Source organism: Dacryopinax primogenitus (genome assembly GCF_000292625.1).
Source record: "Dacryopinax primogenitus strain DJM-731 SS1 chromosome Unknown DACRYscaffold_17, whole genome shotgun sequence".
NCBI classification, from domain to species: Eukaryota; Fungi; Basidiomycota; class Dacrymycetes; order Dacrymycetales; family Dacrymycetaceae; genus Dacryopinax; species Dacryopinax primogenitus.
This window is the reverse complement of record NW_024467214.1, coordinates 260398-285768: the sequence shown is the minus strand read 5'-3', so window position 1 is coordinate 285768 and position 25371 is coordinate 260398. Positions and strand designations below refer to the sequence as shown.

At 51.7% G+C, this 25371-nt stretch overlaps 11 protein-coding genes across 11 annotated transcripts; 5 read left to right on the top strand and 6 right to left on the bottom strand.

Moving 5' to 3' along the window:
- Window positions 1-283: 283 nt before the first annotated feature.
- Window positions 284-3994, top strand: DACRYDRAFT_56374 (uncharacterized protein; the record flags this gene model as incomplete). The annotated part of the gene is made up of 7 exons (XM_040775370.1): window positions 284-1102; window positions 1142-1393; window positions 1440-2375; window positions 2422-2645; window positions 2696-2743; window positions 2795-3584; window positions 3629-3994. The coding sequence occupies 7 exons, from the start codon at window positions 284-286 to the stop codon at window positions 3992-3994; spliced, it is 3435 nt and encodes a 1144-aa protein (XP_040625866.1).
- A 1337-nt stretch (window positions 3995-5331) lies between these two features.
- DACRYDRAFT_118268 (putative NADP-dependent mannitol dehydrogenase) lies at window positions 5332-6519 on the top strand (the record flags this gene model as incomplete). The annotated part of the gene is made up of 7 exons (XM_040770553.1): window positions 5332-5488; window positions 5537-5676; window positions 5733-5756; window positions 5808-5932; window positions 5988-6189; window positions 6239-6328; window positions 6379-6519. The coding sequence occupies exons 1-7, from the start codon at window positions 5443-5445 to the stop codon at window positions 6517-6519; spliced, it is 768 nt and encodes a 255-aa protein (XP_040625865.1). The 5' UTR covers window positions 5332-5442.
- Window positions 6520-6654: 135 nt separating this feature from the next.
- DACRYDRAFT_110298 (protein prenylyltransferase) lies at window positions 6655-7941 on the bottom strand (the record flags this gene model as incomplete). Its single annotated transcript, XM_040769035.1, has 3 exons — window positions 6655-6771; window positions 6822-7818; window positions 7874-7941. 3 exons carry the CDS (start codon window positions 7939-7941, stop codon window positions 6655-6657), a joined length of 1182 nt encoding a protein of 393 aa, XP_040625864.1.
- A 249-nt stretch (window positions 7942-8190) lies between these two features.
- On the top strand, window positions 8191-8795 carry DACRYDRAFT_24074 (four F5 protein). Its single transcript, XM_040773532.1, has 3 exons — window positions 8191-8230; window positions 8308-8410; window positions 8462-8795. Exons 1-3 carry the CDS (start codon window positions 8224-8226, stop codon window positions 8538-8540), a joined length of 189 nt encoding a protein of 62 aa, XP_040625863.1. The 5' UTR covers window positions 8191-8223; the 3' UTR covers window positions 8541-8795.
- Window positions 8796-9083: 288 nt separating this feature from the next.
- Window positions 9084-10817, bottom strand: DACRYDRAFT_24073 (BAR-domain-containing protein). Its single transcript, XM_040773531.1, has 7 exons — window positions 10741-10817; window positions 10643-10683; window positions 10486-10593; window positions 10171-10436; window positions 9894-10117; window positions 9259-9842; window positions 9084-9207 (listed from the first exon to the last, which is right to left on the bottom strand). The coding sequence occupies exons 1-7, from the start codon at window positions 10767-10769 to the stop codon at window positions 9188-9190; spliced, it is 1272 nt and encodes a 423-aa protein (XP_040625862.1). The 5' UTR covers window positions 10770-10817; the 3' UTR covers window positions 9084-9187.
- Window positions 10818-11131: 314 nt separating this feature from the next.
- On the top strand, window positions 11132-13115 carry DACRYDRAFT_110295 (cytochrome P450; the record flags this gene model as incomplete). Its single annotated transcript, XM_040769034.1, has 10 exons — window positions 11132-11649; window positions 11702-11787; window positions 11836-11856; window positions 11906-11947; window positions 11996-12111; window positions 12158-12270; window positions 12329-12350; window positions 12402-12673; window positions 12723-12983; window positions 13034-13115. 10 exons carry the CDS (start codon window positions 11132-11134, stop codon window positions 13113-13115), a joined length of 1533 nt encoding a protein of 510 aa, XP_040625861.1.
- An 899-nt stretch (window positions 13116-14014) lies between these two features.
- Window positions 14015-16134, top strand: DACRYDRAFT_24072 (cytochrome P450). The gene is made up of 10 exons (XM_040773530.1): window positions 14015-14602; window positions 14655-14740; window positions 14790-14810; window positions 14860-14901; window positions 14950-15065; window positions 15112-15221; window positions 15280-15301; window positions 15353-15624; window positions 15674-15934; window positions 15984-16134. Exons 1-10 carry the CDS (start codon window positions 14085-14087, stop codon window positions 16063-16065), a joined length of 1530 nt encoding a protein of 509 aa, XP_040625860.1. The 5' UTR covers window positions 14015-14084; the 3' UTR covers window positions 16066-16134.
- Window positions 16135-16523: 389 nt separating this feature from the next.
- On the bottom strand, window positions 16524-18644 carry DACRYDRAFT_101572 (cytochrome P450). The gene is made up of 8 exons (XM_040767566.1): window positions 18050-18644; window positions 17938-17996; window positions 17809-17896; window positions 17611-17759; window positions 17308-17558; window positions 16853-17258; window positions 16665-16796; window positions 16524-16614 (listed from the first exon to the last, which is right to left on the bottom strand). Exons 1-7 carry the CDS (start codon window positions 18367-18369, stop codon window positions 16747-16749), a joined length of 1323 nt encoding a protein of 440 aa, XP_040625859.1. The 5' UTR covers window positions 18370-18644; the 3' UTR covers window positions 16524-16614; window positions 16665-16746.
- A 1887-nt stretch (window positions 18645-20531) lies between these two features.
- Window positions 20532-22380, bottom strand: DACRYDRAFT_118262 (cytochrome P450; the record flags this gene model as incomplete). The annotated part of the gene is made up of 7 exons (XM_040770552.1): window positions 20532-20613; window positions 20663-20794; window positions 20848-21257; window positions 21308-21558; window positions 21611-21759; window positions 21820-22008; window positions 22064-22380. 7 exons carry the CDS (start codon window positions 22378-22380, stop codon window positions 20532-20534), a joined length of 1530 nt encoding a protein of 509 aa, XP_040625858.1.
- A 73-nt stretch (window positions 22381-22453) lies between these two features.
- Window positions 22454-23015, bottom strand: DACRYDRAFT_24069 (uncharacterized protein). The gene has a single exon (XM_040773529.1). It carries the CDS (start codon window positions 22778-22780, stop codon window positions 22616-22618), a length of 165 nt encoding a protein of 54 aa, XP_040625857.1. The 5' UTR covers window positions 22781-23015; the 3' UTR covers window positions 22454-22615.
- A 470-nt stretch (window positions 23016-23485) lies between these two features.
- Window positions 23486-25079, bottom strand: DACRYDRAFT_24068 (cytochrome P450). Its single transcript, XM_040773528.1, has 6 exons — window positions 24993-25079; window positions 24749-24937; window positions 24540-24688; window positions 23831-24491; window positions 23641-23772; window positions 23486-23582 (listed from the first exon to the last, which is right to left on the bottom strand). The coding sequence occupies exons 1-6, from the start codon at window positions 25049-25051 to the stop codon at window positions 23495-23497; spliced, it is 1278 nt and encodes a 425-aa protein (XP_040625856.1). The 5' UTR covers window positions 25052-25079; the 3' UTR covers window positions 23486-23494.
- Between the last annotated feature and the right edge of the window lie 292 nt (window positions 25080-25371).

The window sequence follows — 25371 nt, the reverse complement described above, 5'->3', positions numbered from 1 at the left end:
GCCTGACGAGCCTCAGTCTGTTGTATCCGAGCCTGAAGCACCTATCGAGGAATCTCCCAAGCTTGACGAGGAGCCTGTGGATGGCGCACCTCCTCCCGCCCCTGCCCCAGAACCAGTCAAAGAGCCTTCACCCGTCGCCCCTGCGCCTGCTGTCCCCCACTCTCTTGTGCCCCAAGCCGTCGAGATACCCGCACCTGCACCCAGTATCCCCGCTGTTCCGACTGTGGCGGCTCCAGCTGTTGCTCCGCTACCAGTCACGCCTGTGCACCCCCCACCACCCTACATGCTCGAAGAAGACAAGAATTCCCCGATCTACCCCTACAACGCGTACCTCAAGCCTTCCTCCCTTCTAGTCCCCGGCAGGCGGGTGCAGATTCCCGCCCTCCTCCCGCGCGGCTTGGGCGTCGACGCGTATGCGATGAAGAAAGAACGGGAACGGTTCTTGGAGAAACGGATGGAGAACCGGCTCGAGGAACTGCATCGCTTCCACCAGGCCCCGCCTGGGCCGGGCAAGCTGCAAAGGGCCTACATCGGGACTATGCTTGGCCAGGCTGGAGTGGAGATCAAACTCCTCATCGAGAAGAAGGCGTTGCTCCTCAGGGAAAAACAACGGAAGCTCCGTTCAGACCTTGTTCAGGTTACCCAGGTCGCCACTGCCCTCCCAGGCACGACATGTCTCGACAAGGATATGTTCCGACGGCCGAAGCGGGTTGACCTGAGCCAAGTTCGCGCATTGGAAAAGCTAGAGCGCAAGCAACGGCATCAGCGTGAAGGTCGTGTGCGTGCTGCGCACCGGCAAGAACTGGAGCTTATCTGTGGCCATGGACGAGAACTGTCCATGCAAGATGAGCTTGCACGGCAAAAGCAGAAACGCTTCGGGCAGAAGATCCAACAGTATCATCAGATCGCGGAAAAGGAGGAGCAGAAGCGGGTTGAACGGATCAGCAAGGAGCGTCTAAAGGCGCTTAAAAATGACGATGAGGAGGCCTACCTCAAGCTGATCGACACTGCTAAGGATACGCGTATCACGCATTTGCTCAAGCAGACCGATCAGTACCTCGACAACCTTGCTAGTATGGTCCGTGCGCAGCAGAACGATGATGTGCACAGGGAAGCTATCGAGCGAGAGTTGCGTGAGCAGGAAGGCGTCGACCTCGTTTTGGAGACTGGACCGACGAGCGAAGCGACCTTCGGCGCGACGCGGCAGGATGACCCTACGGAGGACACTGGCAAGATCGACTACTATGCTGTGGCGCATAGTATTTCTGAGCGAGTGACGGAGCAGCCGAAGATCCTCACTGGAGGAAAACTGAAAGAATATCAGATCAAGGGTCTCCAGTGGATGGTCAGCTTGTATAATAACAGGCTGAATGGGATCCTCGCCGATGAGATGGTATGTCATCTGTTGTTGCCTGTGCTTGCGCTTACACCTCGCGTAGGGTCTGGGGAAAACCATTCAGACAATTTCGCTCGTTACCTTCCTCATCGAAAAGAAGAAACAGCAGGGCCCGTACCTCATCATAGTCCCCCTGTCTACCATCACCAACTGGTCGCTCGAGTTCGACAAGTGGGCTCCAAGCGTAAAGCTCATCGTTTTCAAGGGACCCCCCAACCAACGTAAGATGCTCTCATCCCAGGTCAGGCAGGGCAACTTCCAAGTGTTGCTCACAACCTACGAGTACATCATCAAGGATCGCGCGGCGCTCTGCAGGCCGAAATGGGTTCATATGATCATCGACGAGGGTCATCGGCTCAAGAACGTGCAGAGCAAGCTTTCCCAGACGCTGATGCAATTTTATGTCTCCCGTTACCGGCTTATCCTTACGGGCACGCCGTTACAGAACAACCTGCCCGAACTGTGGGCGCTGCTCAACTTTGTCCTCCCTAAGATCTTCAACTCCGTCAAGTCCTTCGACGAATGGTTCAACATGCCTTTCGCCAACACAGGCAGTCAAGACAAGATAGAGCTGAACGAAGAAGAGCAGCTTCTTATCATTCGTCGTTTGCATAAAGTGCTTCGGCCGTTCTTGCTCCGTCGGTTGAAGAAGGACGTCGAGTCCGAATTGCCGGACAAGGTTGAGAAGGTCATCAAGTGCAAGATGAGCTCCCTGCAAATGAAGCTATATAACCAGATGAAATCTGAGGGGATTCTTTATTCTGAGAAGACTGATGCCAAGGGTCGTCAACTGGGTATCAAAGGCCTTAGTAACGCCATCATGCAGCTACGCAAGCTCTGCAATCATCCTTTCGTATTTGACGAAGTTGAACGGGCGATCAACCCTGCCGGTGTCACCGACGACAACATTTGGCGTACGGCTGGCAAGTTTGAGCTTCTCGATCGGATCCTTCCCAAGCTCCTTACTCACGGTCATAGGGTGAGATAATACCGCTCTGTGTTCTTCATTATCTGACGGTCCATAGATGCTCATATTCTTTCAAATGACGGCCATCATGGATATCTTCGAGGATTTCATGAGACTCAAAGGCTACAAATACCTTCGTCTGGACGGTGCCACGAAGCAAGAGGATCGTAGCAGCATGCTTCAGGTCTTTAATGCTCCCGATTCCCCCTACGACACATTCTTGCTCTCCACTCGTGCCGGTGGCCTGGGTCTCAACCTGCAGACTGCGGACACGGTCATCATGTAAGGTTTTTCCATCCTGTGCATTACTGCAGTGTTAATATAGACTTTAGCTTTGACTCGGACTGGAATCCACATGCAGATCTTCAGGCGCAGGATCGGTACGTTGTGCTCATATGACCAATCTTGATCCGCTCTGATGCTTCCAACAGCGCACATCGTATCGGCCAGAAGAAGGCGGTATGTATTCTGAGGTTGATCACAAGCCACAGTTTCGAAGAAGAGATCCTGGATCGTGCACGTGGCAAGCTTGATATTGACGGCAAGGTCATTCAAGCGGGTCGGTTCGATAACAAGAGTACGCAGGAGGAGCGCGAACGCTTCCTGCGATCTATGCTTGAACACGACAATGAGCAAGTTGAGGAACAAGGGGACATGACCGATGACGAAATCAATGAGATCCTGGCCAGAAGTGCTGAAGAACTCGAGGCCTTCAGGATCATGGATATCGAACGGGAGCGAGAGGCAGAGAAGGCTTGGCGTGCGCGTGGCGGTCAGGGCCCCAAGCCCGAACGTCTCATGCAGGAAGCTGAGTTGCCCGAAATATATCGTCGCGAGCGGGTTCCGCAGACCCTGTTGGAAGAGACGGAGGTGTTGCAGGCCGAAGGAAGAGGAGCCCGTGTCCGGAATCCCGTCAAGTATGACGAGACGGAAGAGTTCAACGAGTGGCTGGACGACAATGGCGATTCTGACTTCGAAGACTGGCGCGATAAGCGCGATGCCAAAGAAGCCAAGAAGAAGAAAAAGAAAGGAGAGCGCTCCATCACCGATACCCCTATCCCTGATGACGACCCTCCTCTTATTAAAAAGGGGAAGGGAAGGCCGCCGAAGAAAAGGCAGCAGGAAGACTGGCAGCCAGTTGCGCCTGCCTCCGGGAAGCGGAAGCGGGGCGAGAAGGAACTGGCAACTCCTGGAGATGATGAGGACGATTCGCGTGATGTCGTGCGCATCTTAGCTTTTTGTACCGTTTCCCTTACTAATGCCAGTGTCAGAAGCGTCGCAAAACTGCAATGTCTCCTCAAATGGCTTCGCGAATGAAGGCCGTCTTCCAAGAGTGTTATCTGGCCGTCGCCGCCTGCACGGACGACGGCGGGCGCAAGCGCTGCGAACTTTTCCGTGAACCACCCAGCCGCAAGCTCTACCCAGACTACTACACTATCATCCCGAACGTCATCGCCATGTCGGCGATTCGCAAGAGGATGAATAGTGGCGGCTACTCTACGGTTGCAGAATTCAGGGCCGATTGGCGATTGATGTTTACCAACGCTCGTACTTATAACCAGGAGGGCAGCTTTGTATACGTCGATGCGGTAGCACTTGAGGGAGTCTTCAATACCGTGTACAATAAGTAAGCAAGGATCAAGCATACCGCCAATCAAACTGAGATACTTTGCCAGGCTTACTCGCGGAACTGATCTGCTCGGTGCAGAACCGGCGGATGATGATAGTATATTAGGCGACGAAGAAGCTGACGAACCAACTCCCTCTACCAAACGTGGTAATGGAGCTGTGAGCACCGGTTCGGTCGCGAATGAGAGTGATCTCAGCGATGTAGAGTAACCTGCGTTTTCTTTTTTCTCCTGGGTTTTCTCATTTTCGTCTTTCCCGACCAAGCGAGCGGCATACCTCTAATGTATTTGTTGCTGTGTAGTGTAGCGAACATAAAGTTTCTGCAATAGATGATACGACAAACAGCTCCATGTGAATATTGGTTCACTTTCATCAAAGGGATCTGTGGCGCAAAATTAGCCGCCTGCATTTGGAGGGAGGAGGGGTATGAGTCATTCCAACATGGGTTGACGATCGATGAGCTGGCGACTAGCCTTGTTTTACCAGGGCTGCAAACGCTGAGACTCCCGTACCGCAAAGCATGGTCGTGTGATTTCTTCCCACTGTTCATCTCCTTTGTTTGCTGTGCCACAATAATCTTGGAATCATATTCAAGTTCTGTGGTCTCTCTGCTCGGCATCCCACCGGCAACTCATGGAAAGCGCGATCGTGGCTATCAATGTGACGGAAGGCAAGCTAGAGGATGCATCGCATTGACTGTGCCGAGTGGGCGAGTTTGTGTTATTGTTGAGGCCGTGACCAGGAAAGACCTAGCGCCGAAAGGGCTTGCGGTCGCCGTGCGGCATCCCCGAACTGTGGTGCATTGGAAAGTGTGCCATTGATCATCCTTGAATCATCATCAGGTAGTCACCCAGCATATTCGTTGAGACATTGGTGAAGTTTGCAAACCCGACCACGTATTCGACGGTCGTTGGATGTATTCTCCGTTAATCTTCGACGGAACGATGCGGGGAAGGAAGGGTTACTTCCGCATTTGGACTCCGCACATGAGACCGGGAGGGGTTGAGGCCGGAAGAGCGCCGGTGTTGGTCAATCGCCGGGCACGCGTCTTATGCAACATCTATAGACCACACTCCACTTATTGCACAAGATCGACTGCGCTCTTTTGAACAGAAGGCTATGTAGTTTGTCCAGCCACAATTCGTGCAGCTTGAGGTTCCCTAGCCATGACTCTGGATTCTCAGATTCGTGCCTCCCTCATCGCCACAAGGGCTTTCATTCCACCCCATGGCTTGCGGACCCCGAGCCAATGCAGCATCATTCACAGCAAGACCAAGTTTGGTCATACGCAATCCCGTTACCCAGCGTCAATTGGACTTTAGAAGGTGTATAAAAGCATACCGGATACAATGCTTCGGAGAGGCAACGACGGAATTGCACACGCTCACGCTCCACCTTTTCCTTGAAACCTGTTCTCCATTCGAACGGGAAAAAAAAACAGCAACGAAGCATGCCTTTCGAGCTTGAGCTTCCGTCTAAGTCATTCGTCGTGACTGGTAAGTATTCGATGTAAACGGCCAGGAAGTTTTGTTTCTCATTTGCAGGTGGTAACCGGGGCATTGGTTACGCAATCTCTCGAGCGATTGCGCAAGCTGGCGCACGGGTTGCTGTCTTGTATCGTTCATCTGCCGATGCTCCAGCAGTTGCTAGGGCATTGCAGGATGAATTTGGAGTTATGGTGCGGGTAAGGGCTCTTGGCGCCTCTTCGGTCACGGGAATAGGGTTAACCAAGATCCATAGGCGTACCAAGTCGATGTTGCCGATGTGAGCGGTTATTGGCCTCGCGGCAGATTGCAACACTGACGGACGGGCTAGTCCGCACGACTTGAAGTTGTGTACAATCAGGTGGTGCGTGAGCTAGGGCCGATTGGTGGCCTAGTCGCAGCGGCCGGAATTGCCGTTAGCAAGCCTGCTGTGAACATGACGCGGGATGACTTCCTGTGTGTCTTCGCCTTCTTGCATCTTCTTGAAATCCGATTAACCAGACGTGTGTAGGCGAATCTTCCAGACCAACACTTGGGGACCATACAATAGCGCTGCATGCCTCATGCGCCTCTGGATACGACACAACTACCACGACGGCCGCATTGTCATCGTGTCCTCAATTGGCGGACGGCGTGTATCCCGAGGGACGTCGGTGAGCTTCTATCAGGCTTCCAAGGCAGCAGCAAGCATGCTCGGAAGGTCCCTTGCTCAGGTAGGCAATAAGATGGTCTAGATGACCGGACGCTGATACTGAGTGACAGGAATGGGCACGGTACGCGCGGATCAATGTCCTCGATCCAGGGTACATTGCGACTGACATGACCAGCTCTATGACGGCTGACGAACGCCGAGTACATTCCTTCTTTCCTGCTGAAAACGATATACTGATGACCGCATGTAGCGTGTGGAAAGTACTGCGTTGCTGAACCGTTTTGGCACCCCGGATGAAGTTGCCAATCTTGCGCTCTTCCTGCTGTCGAACCAGGCCTCGTACTGCGTCGGCACTTCATATGTCTGTGACGGCGGAATCGTCCTGCAATAGACGTCTCTGAAAAGTTGCTTACTTCACGAAATACTCATGAAACTCAAGGCTACTCACGTTTCATATATTATTTTCATCTCTCTCCAATCTATGTATCATAATCGAAGACGATTCTCTCGTAATCAACGCGTGCTCCTATTCAGTCTTGCCGAGCAGCGGAAGTAGCGCAAGTGTCTGCCGTGTGATGGCCGAATCGGAGTGAGACGATAACACTGCTCTGATGGATTCCTCAGTAAACTTGACGTTGTCCTCCTAGGAAATACATTCACCCGAGGGCGTAAGGGATTATCGAGCTCACTTACCTGGTGGAGGTACCAAAACAAGAACCGCAGAGCGTTCGCGCCAGCACGAAGGCGCTCGTCCCCCGAACCAGCACTTTTAACCTCGCCCAGCAACATCCCCTTCAGGCTCGCCGTCTGGGCAGCTGTCAAGATGTGCTGTTCTGGTTGGACCAAATGTCCCTTTACAGCAAGCCATAGTGTCTCCCTCTCCGGGAATCTCCGTAGAAGTGCCATGAAGTATTCCACTGCCCCTGACCCCGGAAGACTGTTCGGGTCCCTTGCTATATTCGGTAGGGGGAGCTCGAGTTTCTGCATACTCCACTGCATTTGGACAAGGTATTGCGCGGCTGAGTAGTCGGAAACGTGCGATTCGAGCCATGTGGTCATCCGTCCATACTCTTCCCGCAATATGGAATTCCATGCACCGTCGGGATCATTCTTGCAGTGAGCAAGGATATGCCGCTGAACGAGGGCTCGATGTGCCCAGGCATGGTAGTTCCTCGGATATGTTGCCACTGCCCTGTGAACAATCTCCAGGTCTCGTTCACATATGTCCGGAGGAAGTTCCACGGCCCATTCTAAGTCGCTTGATCGACTTAGAGTTTTTGAAGCAGCAACAGGGAAAAGATGCTCCATGACCCATCGCCAGTGATGCCATAGCAACGAAGCCCTCGAGTTCTTGGGGATAGTTCCTATGAGACGGACTACCTCGAGCTCTTTGTTCATCTGCAAAGCTCCGGATAGAAGAAACTTCTTTCTTATGTTCCAGGCAGAGTTGTGGTCAGGATTGGCTAATAGGATGACTGACGTAGCCAGTGCAACATCCGTCGAATCTAAGGCATCCACGATGGATTGTCGAAAAGAGGGAAAGAAATGGAGAGCACTCAGATATGCTCCGTACAGCTGCTTTTGTGGGATGCCGAGATGACCTTCCACTAGGAAGAAAGGACTGTTTGGATTTTCTGGGTACTGGGAGAGGAATTCGCTTCCATCGGCAGGAAGAAGCTCGATGTCGATGCTGCGTGATATGCAGGCTCAGCATGTGAAGCGATCATGCACAAATCAGAGCGCACACTTCGTTGGCATTGGTATTGTTGAGCATGTATGCGCCTAGTTTTCTCCACATCGGCGGCGAGGCCATTGCCAGCAAAAAAGTAGGACTTCAACGTGGATGAAATGCGCCGTTCGGCCAGCGATCGTGCTTGCTAGAGTACCCATGCATGCTCGGCTCCGGCGTACCGTTGCATCATCACGCCACACAGGGTAGAAGCTCCTTAATTCACGGGCGCCCTCTACACGCAGCAGTCGCCAGGCACTGCAACTTAAAGCGGTTCACTGCAGGGCGGATCTTCACACTATTTAAAATACCGCCAAACCCCAGCTCTCTTCAGTCGCCCTCAGTGAGCTCCGTGGAAGAAAGAGAATGACCCGTACGTCTCCTCGCCAAACGCCATGATCTGAAATCATCTGACGTTGCCTATGTCTTATTCTCGTTGGACAACAACAGGTGGAAATCAACGTGACCGTGACCGCGAACGTGCACAAAAGAAGACTGGCGCAGCCAAAAAGCCGAAGGAGAGCAACACGAGCTTGCAGCAGAGGAAGGAGAGGTGCATCATGTTGTATTTGTTACTGCTCCCCGATATCTCACTGTTGGACAGGGATGCTGAAGCGATGAGGGTGAAGAAGGAGGCAAAAGACAAGGCGACTGCGGAGACTGCAGGGGGAGGGGCGAAGTAGCATTCGTTCTGCCGTCGAGTTGATGGCTGCATCGAGTTCTGAATGGGGTTACTGAGTCGGAGAAGCGGCGCGAGAGGTGTTGAGAAATATGCTGGGGGATGTTGGAGAACAAGCGCCAAGCAGGAGACAACGGATATCCTTCACTTTGTACTACTTTTTATTTCCACCTTCCAAGACCCACTCATCATCGTCAGTCAATCGACTTGGTTGTCTTCATGGCGGTTAGCTCCCACCAGAGAACAACCTGCTTAACCCATGAAGAGCCGACAGGCGGTGCATGCACACGCACTGGTCTCCAGGGCTTCGGCGTTTGTATGTACCCCTGATGCAGAGACGATATGGTCTGTTCTTCTGCTGAGAAAAGGTGTAGCTCGGATGCGGTCAACAAAGAAGGATGTGCATGTATTGTGCAAAGAATACCCCTCTTCTGATATGCACGGAAACTGCCGGCATCAGAACGTTCCCTGTCCAGAATGGTGTTTTTCAAGACCAGAAGCCAAGGAAAGCATAAGCTATTTCAATTCAAATAGGTAGTCTGGTACAAACACAAGTAATTCATAGAGAGGGGGCGCTTCTAGAAAAAATGGTATGTGCAGCGCTGGACTGCTCTCATCCTATGAAGACGCCCTCAAGCGAGCGAAGAGGCTTTACTCTTGAACGTAGTTACCTGCAACGCATAGTTAGATTACCATTGGACGGAAGTCGTAGGCGAACGTACCAGGGAACACGCCCGTCCTGCCGTTCAGCTTCCCCGTCCACCAATCTTCTGAACTCGCAGTCCTCTCAACGAGCTCGATTTTATCCCCGACTCTGAACTCCAAATCTCCCTCTGCCTGTGCGGCGAAGTCGTATAATGCAGTAACATACTTCACCGCTGGTGCGCCTGGCTTTGGCTTAAGAGGTGGCGGGGGCGGTGGGGCACGCTTCGTGCCCGCGGAGCTCGCAGCCGCTGCAGCAGGCGAGTCACCGAACGACGCTTCCTGATACGCAGGGGGAGGCGCAGCATACGAGTTTGAACGCAATGGTGGTTTCCCCGCAAGCACGGAGGGTTTGGCAGCTAGCGAAGGAGGAGCACGGCGCTCGCCTGCAGACGTGCCTGAGGGGGAAGACCCTTGCCGCATAGAGAGCATCTTAGCGGTGGGCATGGCACGTTTCGTGATTGTGAGCGCCTCGACACGATCGCGCGCGTCGCCCAGACGCGCCTCGTAGGCAGTAGCCACATCGGCGGGCTGGAGGCTCACGTCGTACTTGCCACTTGCGAAGCCATTTATCTTCTCCAGCATCAAATAGAATATATTTAGCCTACAGACGGTGAGAAATCCAAAGAGACAATGGAAGAAATAAGGGACGCACTGCATATAGTAGAAAGAATGGAACAATGGGTCGATGAAACGGGTCGCCAAAATCATGAACTGGGGTAGCTCGGTCTTCAGCGTCGTGTTATGGAACTCAAACTCATTGCTCGCAACTTCAAAGTCTTGCTCGAGCTTGAAGAGATTCTTCTCGTCATTGAGAGACTTCTCCTTCTTGTCCCTCAGCTTGGTGAGGGAGTTATTGAACCGGTCGTAATCGATCAGCTATATTGAAATCAGTGAGACATTCTGATTGGAGGCCGGGCAAAGTAACGCACCTTGTGATCCCGCTTGGTGATCGATTTCCGGATACCCTTCATGATACCCTGAAGCTCTTTGACGGGGCCAATGATACGGGTTTGGATAAGCTCAAGTTCAGGAGAGAGGGCTTCCTTGAGCTCCTCCATCTCACGCTGGTAGGACGGAAGGTTACGGATAGTCTCTTGCGCCTCAGGGTGCTTGCCTAAGATGTCGTATTCATTTCCGAGCGGCTCGAACAGGCCGGCGAAGTGCTGTGCGAAATTCGTTTCGGAGGACAAGAGGGCTGCAAGCGGTATGAAATAACTTTCATGGAGTGGGTAAATGCGACGCACAGATGACCGCATCCGCAAAGGTCTTGCTATCCTTAAACAACTTGTCCGTCGCCGACTCCATTGCCGTAAACTTGCGGGAGTAGTCATCGAACTCGGGATCATTGGATTCTGTACTTCTTCATCAGGACACTTTCTGGACGGCTGAACGTATGCGCACTCTTCGACAACCCCACTCGAGCACCCATCATATGCGGTGTCCTGTGGGATGCATGTCAGCCACTTTCTCCGCATTCGGACCATGAATCCGTGGCATACCGCATGATGGCTTTTGTGAGTCCCTTCATATTGATTTCTCTTTCCCTCTCGTGCACAACGATACAATATAGTTGATGGAGAAAGGAGAGGGAGAACCGCGCAGCAATTAAGGCGGCGCTCTACACAGATGATGTGGGACTGGATCAGCACAGCCGACAAGCCGACAAGCCGATCTCCGTTTCGGGAAATCAACGTCACAGCCACTAGCGTTCCTTTCTTTCTCCCACCCCTGCTGTTTCAACTCGGTGGACTGACATTACTTAATTATTATTAAATAGCCCATATCAGATTGGCGGATCCGTCTTGCTCCCCCAGCCATCACCTCGCCGGCTCTATTCCAGCTCTCCTTGGTCCTCACTCCGAGCTGCAAACCCGTTATTGCTTGGCCGCCATGGCATTGAGTACAATTCCTCCAGTGAGTACGACACTGCAACTCGGTGCTGTCGTACTGCTGTTAGGCATTATCATTCGCTCTTTGATACCGCGATCCCGTCTACCTCCTGGTCCTAATCCCATTCCGATACTTGGGAATCTGTCGCTGCCTGTGCCATTCCGGCCGAAGTTTGAGAAGTGGGCTAAGGAATATCCTGACGTGATGACCCTGCGCGTGCTTGGTATTCCTATCATCGTTGTCAACACTAGGCAGTCAGCTTTGGAGGTTATGGAGAAGCGCGCCGCAGCGACTGCTGGACGACCCCATCAGATTATGGCAGACGAGCTCTGTGGCTTGGCTTACGACCCCGTCCGCTCGAACGACTGGGATCTGCACAGGCAGTACCGCCGTCTATTCAGCTCAGTTCTGGGACCACGTGCTGTCCAGGCCTACTGGGGTACTCAGACACGCCAAATGCACCGTGCCGCTCTGGAAACCTTGGGAGCACCCGATAGACACATGGAATTTATTCGTCGGTCGGTCCCAACAGACCAGAAGCACGAAGTGGACCTAATTGTGACCCTGCAGAGCTGTTGCAGATATAGCATTTCAAATTGCTTACGGAATCGAAATTGAATCGTACGATCATCCTATGGTCAAGAGCGCGAACGAGGGTAACATCTTTCCTCTATTTTGGGAATAAATCACTCACCTGTTGTCAGAATTGCGAATTGTTGAAAGAGGTAAATACCAATGTCGATGATAACCATAGTCTTACCATCTGCTGGAAAGTTGTTGTTCCTGGAAATTTCATTGTCGACATCATTCCGTTTCGTAAGCGAGATTAATTGCGATTTTCTCAGATGCTGAAGAATGCGGCAGTTAGATATCTTCCTACTTGGTTCCCTGGAGCAGGCTTCAAGAAGCAAGCCGCGGAATGGCGCGCACATATTGATGCCACGAGGAATATGCCTTATGACGCGGTTAAGGCGGACATAGTCAGTGCCTCCTTGCTGGACCATCCTCCGCTTATGTTTGATATAGGCGTCTGGTTCGAGCAAATCCTGTCTTGCTGTGGCGATGATCGAGCACGATACAGAATCGAAGAAGGATGATAAGTACGGAGAGAATTTAATCAAATGGACTTGCGCTAGTGTGTATGTCCTTATCCGACCTTCCTTCCGGTATCATAGTAATGCGCTGATGTGAACGTAGGTATGGGGGTGGGGCAGACACCGTGCGTGGTTATCATTGATTATCCGCATTTTCCGTACTAACTTCGCCATAGTCAGTCGCTGCATTACAGTCATTCTTGGCAGCTATGGTGATGTATCCGGAGGTGCAGTTCAAAGCACAGGTAGAGCTCGATAGAGTGGTTGGGAGGGATAGACCTCCAACTCTGGAAGACCGTGAGCTACTGCCGTATTGCAATGCCATCGTGGAAGAAGTGCTCCGCTGGCAGCCTGTGGCGACTCTGGGCCTCCCGCATTCTATGGTGAATGATGAGATCTACAATGGATGGCTTCTTCCCAAGGGAGCGAATGTTTTACCCAATGTTTGGTACGGCGTCCCATTCGCGGAGAGAGCAATCGAGTAACATTCGACACAGGGCCATGACTCGCGACGAAAGAGACTTCCCACAAGGAGATAAATTCATGCCGGAGCGATACCTGACACCGGAAGGCAAGACGAAGGAAGAGCTTCCGGGACGTCAGATTCCTCTCTTGTTTGGGTTTGGGAGACGTATTTGTCCCGGTTGGCAGTTGGCGCAAGCCAACCTTTTTGCGGGGATTGTCGCTCTTCTTTGGTCAAGCACCATGTCTGTGGCGCCGGGGACTGACATCAAGTGGATAGAACATCCTGCAATCAAGTAAGCTTCAATTCACCCCCTTAGGGCCTACGATCTGATATCTAGGACAGTCATGCTTTGGATTTTCCCCTCCAGGTTAAACCTCGCTTCCCAGGCGTAGAGGATGTTCTTCGCAGTGCACTAGCAGAATGAACGTGTCACGACACAGTTGGAGACAATCCAATCTTAATGTGGCCTCGTGCACTGGAAAAGATCAGCCTTGCGCAAAGCTGGTGAAGCTTGTGCAAGCTTGCCCTACCATCAGTCTTCCACCACCCATAACCAGCTGATCCCAAATAGGTGGGTTTTTTTATCACAGCAATTCCCATTGCTGGGAGGAGCCATGATGATAGGTAAAGGGGGGAGAGAAATGAGGTTCAGGGGTGACATTATTGTTAGTGCAGAGCAAGGAACATGCCGTGCACAGGGAACAGGTTGCACATGACTCAAACAAACCATGCAGGCTGTGGAGGCCAGGAAACAGATTAACCATTAAGAGTTCCCCAAAGGAAGGATGGGCAGGAGCAAAAGGTCAATTTCTTGCCGCCCAAACCCCTGGGACAACAGAGATATAGATGTGCACCCTCTACTATATGCCTACTTGTCAGAGAAGCACAGAATATTGTGCTTGGGTCCAGAAAGTGTGGAATGGTGCAGCACAATTTTGACTTGACATTGCTAGACGAGCGGTTCTTTGATATGACCGGTTGTCAGGATATGGGGGTATTTCATGAGAGCATCGGCCCGGGAGCCCAAGCTGCTCCAAGTTCACGCTCCAACGATGTGATCGCTAATATTACACACCTTTGCTGTTAAAATGTATTGTTGCGTAATACGTAAGACACAATATTCTAGTTCGGACGAGCGCGGAACGAGTTCTAGCGAACGTGTCGGAAAACAGGTAGCAATTCACGTGCATAAGCACTCTTCCAAGGCAGTGCTGCTGCGACATACATCTGTTTCAACTTCGTGGACCTTTCCACTGACATTATCGTTAAATAGCCCGTTCTCATATCAGATTGACGGATCCGTCTTGCTCCCCCACCCATCACCTCGCCGGCTCTATTCCGGCTCTCCTTAGTCTTCACCCCGAGCTGCAAAACCCTGTATTGCTTAACCGCCATGGCATTGGGTGCAAGTCCTTCAGTGAGTACGGCACTGCAAGTCGGTGCTGTCGTACTGCTGTTAGGCATTATCATTTGCTCCATGATATCGCGATCTCGTCTGCCTCCTGGTCCTAATCCCATTCCGATACTTGGGAATCTGTCGCTTCCTGTGCCATTCCGGCCGAAGTTTGAGAAGTGGGCTAAGGAATATCCTGACGTGATGACCCTGCGCGTGCTTGGTATTCCTATCATCGTTGTCAACACTAGGCAGTCAGTTTTGGAGGTTATGGAGAAGCGCGCCGCAGCGACTGCTGGTCGACCCCATCAGATTATGGCAGACGAGCTCTGTGGCTTGGCTCCTGACCCCTTCCGCTCGAACGACTGGGATATGCACAAGCAGTACCGCCGTCTATTCAACTCGGTTCTGGGACCACGTGCTATCCAGGCCTACTGGGGCACTCAGACACGCCAAATGCACCGCGCTGCTCTGGAAATTTTGGGAGCACCCGATAGACATATGGAATTTATTCGTCGGTCGGTTCCAACAGACCGCAGTCGCGGAGTGAACCTGATTGTGACCCTGCAGAGCTGTTGCAGATATAGCATTTCAAATTGCTTATGGAATCGAAATTGAATCGTACGATCATCCTATGGTCAAGCGTGTGAACGAGGGTGACGTCTTTTCCTCTATTCTGGGATCGAATCACTTACGTATTGTCAGGCTTGCGAGTTGTTGAAAGAGGTAAATACCAATGTCGATGATAACCATAGTCTTACCATCTGCTGGAAAGTTGTTGTTCCTGGAAATTTCATTGTCGACATCATTCCGTTTCGTAAGCGAGATTAATTGCGATTTTCTCAGATGCTGAAGAATGCGGCAGTTAGATATCTTCCTACTTGGTTCCCTGGAGCAGGCTTCAAGAAGCAAGCCGCAGAATGGCGTGCACATTTTGATGCCACGAGGAATATGCCTTATGACGCGGTTAAGGCGGACATCGTCAGTGCCTCCTTGCTAGACCATCCTCCGCTTATGCTTCATATAGGCGTCCGGTTCGAGCAAATCCTGTCTTGCTGTGGCGATGATCGAGCACGATGCAGAGTCGAAGGATGATAAGTACGGAGAGAATATGATTAGGTGGGCTTGCGCTAGTGTGTATGTCCTTATCCGACCTTCCTTCCGGTATCATAGTAGTGCGCTGATGTGAACCTAGGTATGGGGGTGGGGCAGACACCGTGCTTAGTGATCCTTGATTATCTGCATTTTCTGTGCTAACTTCGCCGTAGTCAGTCGCTGCACTGCAATCATTCTTGGCAGCTATGGTGATGTATCCGGAGGTGCAGTCCAAAGCACAGGCCGAGCTCGATAGAGTGGTTGGGAGGGATAGACCTCCAACTCTGGAAGACTGCGAGCTACTGCCGTATTGCAATGCCATCGTGGAAGAAGTGCTCAGGTGGCAGCCTGTGACAACCGTAGGCCTCCCGCATTCCATGGTGAATGATGAGATCTACAATGGATGGCTTCTTCCCAAGGGAGCGAATGTTTTACCCAATATCTGGTATGGTATCCCATTCGCCGATGGAGCAATCGAGTAACATTCAACATAGGGCCATGACTCGCGACGAAAGAGACTTCCCACAAGGAGATAAATTCATGCCGGAGCGATACCTGACACCGGAAGGCAAGACGAAGGAAGAGCTTCCGGGACGTCAGATTCCTCTCTTGTTTGGGTTTGGGAGACGTATTTGTCCCGGTTGGCAGTTGGCGGTAGCCAACCTTTTTGCGGGGATTGTCGCTCTTCTTTGGTCAAGCACCATGTCTGCGGAGCCAGGGACCGACATCAAGTGGATAGAGCATATTGCGATCAAGTGAGTCTCGACTCACCACCCAGGGCCTACGATCTGACATCTCGGACAGTCATGCTTTGGATTTTCCCCTCCAGGCTAAACCTCGCTTCCCAGGCGTAGAGGATGTTCTTCGCAGTACGCTAGCAGAATGAACGTGTCATGTTCTTCCAGACACTGATCTTGTTTCTCCACCTATTTACAATGTGAATAACATAAATGACCATCTACCCGCCACGTCGTTGGCATTTCCTATTACAGGAGTGCTTCCACCGTGTGCGGACCATGAAACACGCGGTGTGTTGTGAGAGAATCCGGGTGTGCGTGCTTCTTGGGCTATCTCACCGTTACACTTTCCCTCAAGGTAGTTGGCCTGTCATCCTGTGTTGGGTTTGAGGAAGCATCCGATCTTGATCGGCTTGGCTAGACTTCTCAACTTATGGCACCTCTCAAAACTTGGGTGCAAGTCATAGTATTGAAATTCTCATGGTAAGAACTTTAACAAGACACGTTTGGAAACCGCTCCGGCAATATCAGGAGACGTAAAGAAAATGAATCGGAGCCGGGTTTGCGGTATGGGAATTTCACTGTTGATCGGCCACAATGTTTGTCTTCATTTCAAATCGGCATCAATGGCATTGCGTAAAACGACCATAGCACCTGGGAATCGCTCCTTGAACGAAATAGGGAAATCCTTAGGCCAGCTGAGATAGATTGAGTCTCATTGTCAAAGACGGTGACAAGCAGCACTCACTGAACACCGTATGTTTCGTACTCGATGACGTGGTTCTCTGTGCCAACAGGCCTAGACATGGTGCAAGCCCATAGGAGGGTAATCACTCCGGCGAAAATAACGGCTTCAGCCAAGTCAGAGCCAGGACACGTACTAAGGAAATGAGACGTCAATTCAATTAGTGCGTGCTGTTGAGCTGAGTGCCTTACCGACGGCCAAACCCGAAGGCGAGGCATTACGGGTGGGTTCCAATTTGAAATTTCCATTCTCGTCGGTCGATAAGTGCCTTTCTGGAATAAATTCTTCGGGAGACGGGTAGGAAGTGGGATTCCGAGTCATTGCCCAGACGTTTGCCATAATTGTAGCGCCCTTCGGAAGAATATACCCCTGGAATTCTTCATCGCGATCTAAAGCGTGTGGAAGAGCAAAGGGAGTTGGCGGCTGCCAACGGAGGATCTCTTGAACGATGGCGCCACAGTAGGGGAGATCGTCCAAGTCTTTGACTGAAGGCAGACGATCGCGCCCAATAACTCGGTCCAACTCCGCTTGCGCTTTATCCTGCACCTGGGGGAACAGAAGTATGGCAGCCATCATGCTCTGGACAGATGACGTGTTCTGGGGCTTGGTCAGCAAGAGTACCTTTTTGAGCACGAAAATTCCGCACATTATCATTCCCACCGGTGTAAATGCTGCTGGCAGCTAGTTTAATGCACTCCTCGGTGTACTTATTTGTACCCTTCTGCTCAGGCATCTCTTCAAGAAGGTGCTGAGTAAATGATGGCATGGCATTTCCAGATGCCATGTCGCACTTAACCTGTTCGAAAGGGACATTGTGAATATCTTCCTTGCTTTTCCTCCACTTTGACGCTGTTCGCTTGAAACCCGCTCCTGGGAAACCCTCAGGAAGGTGCTTGACTTTTAAGATCGACGTCAAAAGATTTGAAAACAACTCAAGACAAATACCCACGTGGAGGAAGAATGTCTACGAGGAAATCAGCTGGGCGCAGGAGGCGCTGATACACCTTCATGTAGTCCGTAATCCTGTTGACGAACGCGTCCCCGTCGGTCTCAATATTGTAGCCGTAAGCGACATAGAAAACAATCGCGGACATGGCCCTTTGATTAGTAAGTATGTTTGAGCATTCCGTGTCACCGCGTTACGCACCTCCGGAGAGCCTTGGTCGAATCCCCAGGAACATTGAGCATGTATAGGGTAGCTTTGCGAAGCTCGCGCTCTTCAACAGCCCAAAAGTCTACGAAGCGCGCGGAGACAGGGCCGTCGCAAACATGCGACGGTAAATTTTATGTTGAACCATATCGTTGGTCTGGCTGGTAGAGTTCTTGTAGCCGACACTGATGTAGATATTAGTCAGTTCCTCGAACATCAAGAAGGATGTAAGACGCACAGGTCGTGACACATAGGACGCTGAGGCCGAATACTGGTGGATGTCGCACGCTTCTCCAAAATGTCGTTCGCGGCGCAGAGGGAGTTCACGATGATCACGTTTTGGCCCCGGATACGGAGAGTCATGATATCTGGGTACTTCTCAGCCCAGCTCTTGAAGGCCTCCAAATGCTCGATTGGGAACCTCGTACGACCAATCAATGGAATGGGATTCGGTCCTGGCGGCAGCAGGCGTTGGGAGCGATACAAAAAGTACAAAGCGAGGACAGCACCAACCGCACCCAGCTCGAGGAAATGGTAGAAAGACAATGTGAAAGGCATTTTGTCCGAACGGCAAGAAAATGATTGGCGGATGTGAGGAGAGCAAACCAATGTTGGGTTGAAGCGTCAAATAGGATCACTACACTGGTTGCCTTTATACTCCCTATCGTTGTTTTCCGCGAAGTTTCGGTTTCGGCGTTTCTCCATAAATCAGAAATATCACCCTTGGATCCCATCCATCGGGTGTGCGCCGGGATTGTGTCACCATCGAGAGCGTGTCGGTCGGCGAATCGACGAATGATGACCAGGGTGGCAAAAACAGATATAGCTATACCAATTATTCGGGGCTGAACACCTGCAATGAGGCGTGAGTTTTGACGCCAACAAAAAAACAGTCTAGCGCCGGCAGTATTTCGAAAGCCGTTCATGGGCGTGCGTCAAAGTATCAAACAGAAGTTGCCAAGGCGGCATCCGGACTGTCGGGCGTGAAACTCCTGGTCGTGAGGTTGGAGGGGTATTGCTGGCACTTCCATATCGCCTTCGGAATAGCATCACGACGTTTAGTATTGAATCAAGACTCCATATGTGTACATACCATTGCAGGAAACAATCAATCATAGAGATCGGGAGCGGGAGTAGGATGGAGCTACAAATCCTGTTTTGACGATGCAGCAGGTATCAAGTTTGGCGTCAAACTTGATAACTATGGCAGTCAAGAGACTTCTCCTAGAGCAAGAAGGTGGGCAGTCATTCAAGTTTTTGTCTTTCAAAAGTAGTAGACCGGTGTTATCAAAACCATACGATAGTCAGAAATGATCAGAGATCAAATTTCCGCGGGGTAAAGAACCGCTTCCGCGGGAGGTGCCGAAATCAATGCCGAATGTCGAGCGCTGACACTAGTACTCCGGCGTCTTAAGCTTAAGCTTGCTTTTGAACATGGACTACTGTATTGCATACCCCTATTAGTATGGACATGGACCTCGCGTATATCGACGAAGCGTGCCATTCTGATAAGGCCGATCACTCTGTACAGGAGTCATATTACCACATTCCAGTACCAGAGAAGCCTAGCTTGATCAGAAGAAGCATAGGAGAACTGGCATTCTCTCTCTGCGAAACATAGAACGGAAAGGAAAGACACTTACTGCTTCGATTCATATAAGTGTTCAACCTTTTATACAGAGGGACATGTCATAGCGCGGATAGCGTCAAGACAGATTCTAGTCGAAAGCATTCAGTACGACATCCTTTTCACTCTCATTCCGCACCGATGGTGATTGCCAGTCACAACCCGCGTGGCGTCGGTGGTGCTTAAACGGTCCTCGATCGTCCAGTAAGTCATATACATATATAGTGATATCAGTTCATGGTCCCCTGAAGGCTATCAGAAGCCTCCCATTCCAGCCCTTATGTAGACCATCTTGCAACGTGCCAGACTGGTTGAAGCGCGCAGAATGACGGAGTGGAAAAGTCGCCCTCAAGAGATGGCGGTCTTGTGACTTCCAGATATATCTGCCTATCTATTCTGTTAGGAACAAGATTATCCTGCGACTAGCAAGGTTGCCAAAACGAAGACGCCTGGCCTAACCATGTCAGAGAACACCAGAATACGAGACAACATACTGGGTGCAACAGAGAGACCTCGTTATTGGCTCTCATCGAAAAGGGGCAATCTGATGTCGAACTCGTCTGAGAAGCTATCGGCTCGTTACCCGACCGTGCTGTCAGGAAGAACCGTAGGATTGCCGTCAGCTATTTGGCCGTCAGAGACGTCATCTTTGCCTTCGATATCCGTTGTCCACCAGAAGACCTGATGCAAGTCTCGCCCCGTACACGGAATTCAGTAATGCAGAAGATTTGGCAGGGGGTTGTCCAGAATATTATGGCTATAGATATCTTTTACAGTGACTGAAAGAAGAGAGGAATACTGTTCACTGAAGGATCTTGCCACGCTACTGGCAAAGTGGGGTCGGCTGTATCCGAATTCCCAGTTCCGGAGCGAGAAAGCTGACAATTCAATTCTCCCAAGCACAAGTAATTCAGCATTCTTAGTCGGGTTTCGCAAGCTGTACGGCACTTTAAATGCAATAGGGATCTTGATTGAGAAGAATGGATTGAAGAAACGACCCCGGAATTCAAGGGTAGCCCAGTTTGGTTACTGTTGGTACACAAGTTGAGGGTTTTGTCTTTCAGGAGACGCCCGTATGAAGAAGAATTCGATTTCAATCACTCATGGCATTCTGAAGCAATTCTACGGCACCGGAAAATCTTGGCGTCACATTGGGCGGGAACGGTTTTGGATGACTGGACGATCGTCATTGATAAAGTCAGATTAGCCAGGCGAGACACGTACTGAACGCCCGGCGTTAGAAATTCGATCTCCATGTTTTCCGTACCTGGCGGTCTAGATATTGTGCAAGACCACAAAACCGAGATAACCGCAGCAAATATCGTTCCTTCGGCAAGATGCGATCCCGGACATATTCTATCAGGAAGCGTGGTCAATAACCATATCCCACTGATTATCGATCAGCTTACCTCCTCCCAAAGCCAAATGTCAGTGGAATATTTCGAGCCATATCGGGGATGCAGAATTGCTTGCCGTCAGCTGTTAGGAATCGCTCTGGTAGAAATACGTCCGGGGAAGGATAGATGTGTTCCTCTCGTGTCATAGCCCACACATTGGGTACGACTGTTGTACCCTTGGGAAGGACATATCCTCGGAACTCTTCGTCTTTCTCCATTACGTGAGGTGTGGCAAAAGGAGTCACAGGGTGCCACCGCAACACTTCATGCACAACAGCCTTGCAATAATGAAGCTGGTCTCGGTCTTCCAGTGTGGGTAGTCGCTCACGCCCGACAATCCGATCCAATTCTGATTGCGCCTTTTGCTGAACAGAAGGAAAAAGAACGAGGGCTGCAAGCAAGGTCCTGAGTGCACTGGACGTCTGTGAGATGGATTAGTGCTTGTAGCATCGTGCTTAACAAAGGTATTTACAGTGTCTGCGGAAGCGGCGTAGATGCCGCCGGCCGTCTTTATGAGCAGGTCTTCGTCGTACCTTGCCTGCTCTGGCAGAAGCACCTGCTCCTCGATCAACGAAGCACAGAACGATGGTTTAGCTTTCCCCATCCCAATGTCACGCTTCACTCGGGCAAACGGTATTTCTCGAATGTCCTTCAAGATTTGTCGCCATTCTGCAGCGAGGTGCTTGAAGCTCATTCCAGGCAGCCAAGCGGGAAGATGCTTCACTATTCGATCGGCCTGTCAATGGGAGGTCTAACGGACAAGTGCCACACCCACAGAAAGGAACCAAATCCACCACGAAGGCACCTGGAGTAAGCAAACGCTCCAGGATAGGCAGGAAACCCTTGACTCTATTGACAAAAGCATCGTCCTCTTTCTCGAGATCATACCCGTAGGTAACCATGAGGCTCACAGAGCTAACCGCCCTGTGGTCTGATGTCAGCTGCAAGTTCCACCAGATGGAGGTCAACAGGGTCTGAACTCACTTGCTTAGTGCAGCGACAGAACCTTGCGGTGATGCGAGCATAGCCAGTGCTGCCTTGCGCATTTGTCGCACTTGAAAAGGAGCGTAGCTTAGAACTGTGCGAGGAGCGAACCCGCTTGCAAATAAACGACGATATTTCTTATGCAGAGAGGCATCGCTAGTCTGACTGGGCGAATCCCCATGTCCAACGCTGCATGAGCAAGTGTTACTGACAGATGTGAGGTGTGGTGACAAGTCAGACGTACAGTTCATGAGCCATGACCAGTTTGGGCCGACCGCTCGTTGTGGCAGAACGTTTCTCCAGGATCTCTGCCACGGCGGCGTGCGTGTTGAGAACTATGATCTTTCGGCTCCATACCGTGACGGTCATGATTTCCGGATACTGGTCTGCCCATTGCTTCAATTCCGCAAGCTGGTTAATCGGTGCATGTAAACGACCTAGAATGGGTATGGGATTCGGACCAGGTGGGAATCGGCGGGCAGAGCGTTGAAGCCAAACGTAGAGGGCCAGGACAACAGTCAAGGCGACCATGCCGAACACTGTAGATGTAGAAACCGACATCCTGCGTCGCCAGCGAGAGCATTCATCGTGATGCGTGAAGGGGAAGTGTTGGTTTATATTCTCAAGTCTCCCAGGGGTAGCAGCGAGCGTCTCAATGATCGGCGACACGATGATGGCGGCAATCAGTACAACGAAGCAGGAGAAACGTAACCTGCACAGGTTGTCTATACTTGTCCCCTGTCCAGGGTCGCGTCACAATCCCGCGGCTTGATTGTCTCAGACCGGAGGAATGTTGTCACAAGCCAGCGATAAGCTCGTGGACAATATTGGTTACCGCCGCCTTCTCGAGGGCGGACCAGTACGACGACCTGTGTGAAAGAGACAAATCCAGTGAAGATCGTGTTTCCGCATTTTGACCAAAAGCGATTGATTCGTTCGCAAGGATTCGAGGTTGGCTCATACAGGAAATGGGGAACAACCCAGCACTCCGATCACCGCCACGGACCGCGGATGCTTCATTCGCAGAAGGGCTAGGCGCGGCGCTTGAAAGACCTACGTCCAGACAGTAAATGCAGCAGCCAGCATGTTTGATAGCAGCAGTGCACGACGGGAAGCATCAGAGAACGCCGGTGGATCCTTCTGTTGGAGACATGCGGTGCCGGCGATATCGGTCCCAAGTGGCAAACCGGATATCCTTTACTGCCAAGCGTCTTGCGTCGATACTCCCCGAAGGAGCGAGGAATGCACTTCGCACCACAGAATTCTGATGAAGAGCATTGAGGAAACACGTCAAGGAATGTGCATCAGAGATAGGTTCACGGTGGTTGTTGTAGAGCGGAAGGACCCTGTATGCCAGGGGGATCATCATTGTTCTGTTGGGTGGCGCATCATCAATGTGGTCTTATGAGGCAGCACAAACAACCCTATTCTAGGGAGCCGAGCAGCATTGCAATCAGTAAGAAAATCGTGCACACCACGGCGTCTGCATGTTTTCCACGGAGAGCGGTGACAGCACACATATGCACAACTAGTTCTATCGGCTGCTCCAGTAGAATGGAAGCCACCGCGTGTTCCGCCCAGTTAACTTCTGGAGATCTGATCAGAAGTGTATGAAACAATCGGCCATTTGTCCGCACGTGCCCCGCCCTCATCGTTCATCGTCTTCCAATATTATTCATTCATTGATATCGATACCAGTGCGTACGAGATCCGCTGCCCCCGGAAACCTCTCTTTCACATCGAGGCGGAAATCTTTCGGTCGACTGTTCCAGGACTACCTGTTAGCGCTTGCAGAATAACGAGACCAATGAACGGACGTACTGCACGCCGATAACCTCAAACTCGATTGGTACCTCCTCTGTTCCTGGGGTTCTTGATAGGCTGCAAGTCCATAGGAAGGATATGACGGCAGCGAACACCGAGGCTTCAGCCAGTGCATAACCAGGGCAGACCCTAGCAACAAAATGTGGTCAGGCGGCAGTTCCCGAAGGCGGTGGGGTGTGAGACGCACCTTCGTCCAAATCCGAACGTCAACGATGCGTACCGGCCCGTGTCTGGTGTGCGGAGAGCTGCGCCTTCTCGAGTTAAGTGGCGTTCTGGCACGAAGTCATCCGCCAATGGGTATACACGCTCGTCTCTTGACATCGCCCACACGTTCCCCAGCAGCACTGCGCCTTTGGGCATTAAGTACCCTTCAAACAGTTCGTCTTGTTCCAGCACGTGCGGCAGCGCTAAAGGCGTCACAGGATGCCATCGCAGGATCTCTTGCACGATGGCTGCGCAATAAGGAAGATGCTCGCGGTCATTGATTGTCGGTAATCGGTCGCGGCCAACCACGGCGTCCAGTTCCGCCTGTGATTTCCTCTGCACGTCAGGGTACAGAACCATGGCGGCGAGGAAGGTCTGTATAGCTGCTACGGACGTATCCGACCCAGCTGAGTATATGGAAGCCGCCGTGTCTCGAATGAAATCCTCGTCATACACGTTCGCATGCGGGTCGAGGGCGAGTTCTTCGAGCAGGGTCAGACTGAACGAGGGTTTTGCGGTGCCTGCTGCAAGTTCCTGCTTGACCCGCTGCATGGGGATTTGGCGCACTTCTTCTATTTGAGTCCTCCACTGCTTCGCCATACGCTTGAAGCCGGCTCCTGGGAACCATGGCGGAAGATACTTGACTGTGATACGATGAGCAGGTGAAGCAGGAAGTGTGGGAATGGACGCACGAGCAGGGATGATGTCCACTATCCACACTCCAGGCTGAATGACGCGCTCAAAGATCCGCAATATTTCGTTGACTCCAGTCACCAAATCGCTCTTCTCGCTATCCACATCATAGCCATATGCGACCATAAAGCTTATAGAAGCCACAGCTCTGTCCGGAGGTCATATCAGCTCTATCAGGGCGACGGATAGAAGGAAGACCAAAACGCACCGTTTCAGCGCTGGCGTCCAGCGACCGGCATCTGCTAGCATGTCCAGTGTTGCCCTACGCAATGCGCGAACTTGCACACCCCAGTATCGTTCAGCCGTACGCGTCGAGATAGCCGTAGCATACATTCTGCGATACTTCTTATGGAGCACGGGATCGTTCGTCTGGCTTGGAACGTTTGCAAAACCGACGCTGTATGGTGTTTAATGATCAATCTAGAGCGCTGGTAGACACTGATAGGACGAACAGCTCATGAGCCATGACTGTTCTCGGTCTAGCGCTGGATGATGCTGCGCGCTTCTCCATGATCTCTAACGCCGCCCGTTGGGAGTTCATCACGACCATATTCCTGCCCCAAATACGGATGTTCATCACGTCCGGGTATTCCTGAGCCCAACGTCGGAACGCGTTCAGCCTGTCCTTTGGCAGTCGGAGATTGCCCAGAACGGGGACGGGGTTCGGTCCGGGAGGGAGGGCGCGACTAGCAGGCGCATACCGTAGGAGGAGCGCGACGAAGACGGCGAGGATGGTGAGGGGGAGTGCGACGGCTGGGTCGTCCGGCGTCGGCATCCAGGACAGCATGTCTGCTGTGCGCTGCCGCGAATCGGAGACCGGACTGACCTTGG

Excerpts from the sequence above, each read along its gene's own strand:
- DACRYDRAFT_24074 (XM_040773532.1), top strand. Across the intron at positions 8,411-8,461 it reads TTGCAGCAGAGGAAGGAGAG|GGATGCTGAAGCGATGAGGG; the intron begins GTGCATCATGTT and ends ACTGTTGGACAG.
- DACRYDRAFT_24073 (XM_040773531.1), bottom strand. The coding sequence starts at position 10,769 with ATGAAGGGACTCACAAAAGCCATCATGCG. Across the intron at positions 10,594-10,642 it reads TCGAGTGGGGTTGTCGAAGA|AATCCAATGATCCCGAGTTC; the intron begins GTGCGCATACGT and ends GAAGAAGTACAG. Across the intron at positions 10,437-10,485 it reads CTTTGCGGATGCGGTCATCT|CCCTCTTGTCCTCCGAAACG; the intron begins GTGCGTCGCATT and ends TACCGCTTGCAG.
- DACRYDRAFT_24072 (XM_040773530.1), top strand. The coding sequence starts at position 14,085 with ATGGCATTGGGTGCAAGTCCTTCAGTGAGTACGGCACTGCAAGTCGGT. Across the intron at positions 14,603-14,654 it reads CATATGGAATTTATTCGTCG|AGCTGTTGCAGATATAGCAT; the intron begins GTCGGTTCCAAC and ends GTGACCCTGCAG. Across the intron at positions 14,811-14,859 it reads CTTGCGAGTTGTTGAAAGAG|TTGTTGTTCCTGGAAATTTC; the intron begins GTAAATACCAAT and ends TCTGCTGGAAAG.
- DACRYDRAFT_101572 (XM_040767566.1), bottom strand. The coding sequence starts at position 18,369 with ATGCCTTTCACATTGTCTTTCTACCATTTCCTCGAGCTGGGTGCGGTT. Across the intron at positions 17,259-17,307 it reads ACACCGGTGGGAATGATAAT|AACACGTCATCTGTCCAGAG; the intron begins GTGCGGAATTTT and ends ACCAAGCCCCAG. Across the intron at positions 16,797-16,852 it reads GCCTTCGGGTTTGGCCGTCG|TACGTGTCCTGGCTCTGACT; the intron begins GTAAGGCACTCA and ends TCATTTCCTTAG.
- DACRYDRAFT_24069 (XM_040773529.1), bottom strand. The coding sequence starts at position 22,780 with ATGAGCCAACCTCGAATCCTTGCGAACGAATCAATCGCTTTTGGTCAA.
- DACRYDRAFT_24068 (XM_040773528.1), bottom strand. The coding sequence starts at position 25,051 with ATGGAGAAGCGCGCAGCATCATCCAGCGCTAGACCGAGAACAGTCATG. Across the intron at positions 24,689-24,748 it reads TGGACGCCAGCGCTGAAACG|AGCTGTGGCTTCTATAAGCT; the intron begins GTGCGTTTTGGT and ends ACCTCCGGACAG. Across the intron at positions 23,773-23,830 it reads ACGTTCGGATTTGGACGAAG|GGTCTGCCCTGGTTATGCAC; the intron begins GTGCGTCTCACA and ends TTTTGTTGCTAG.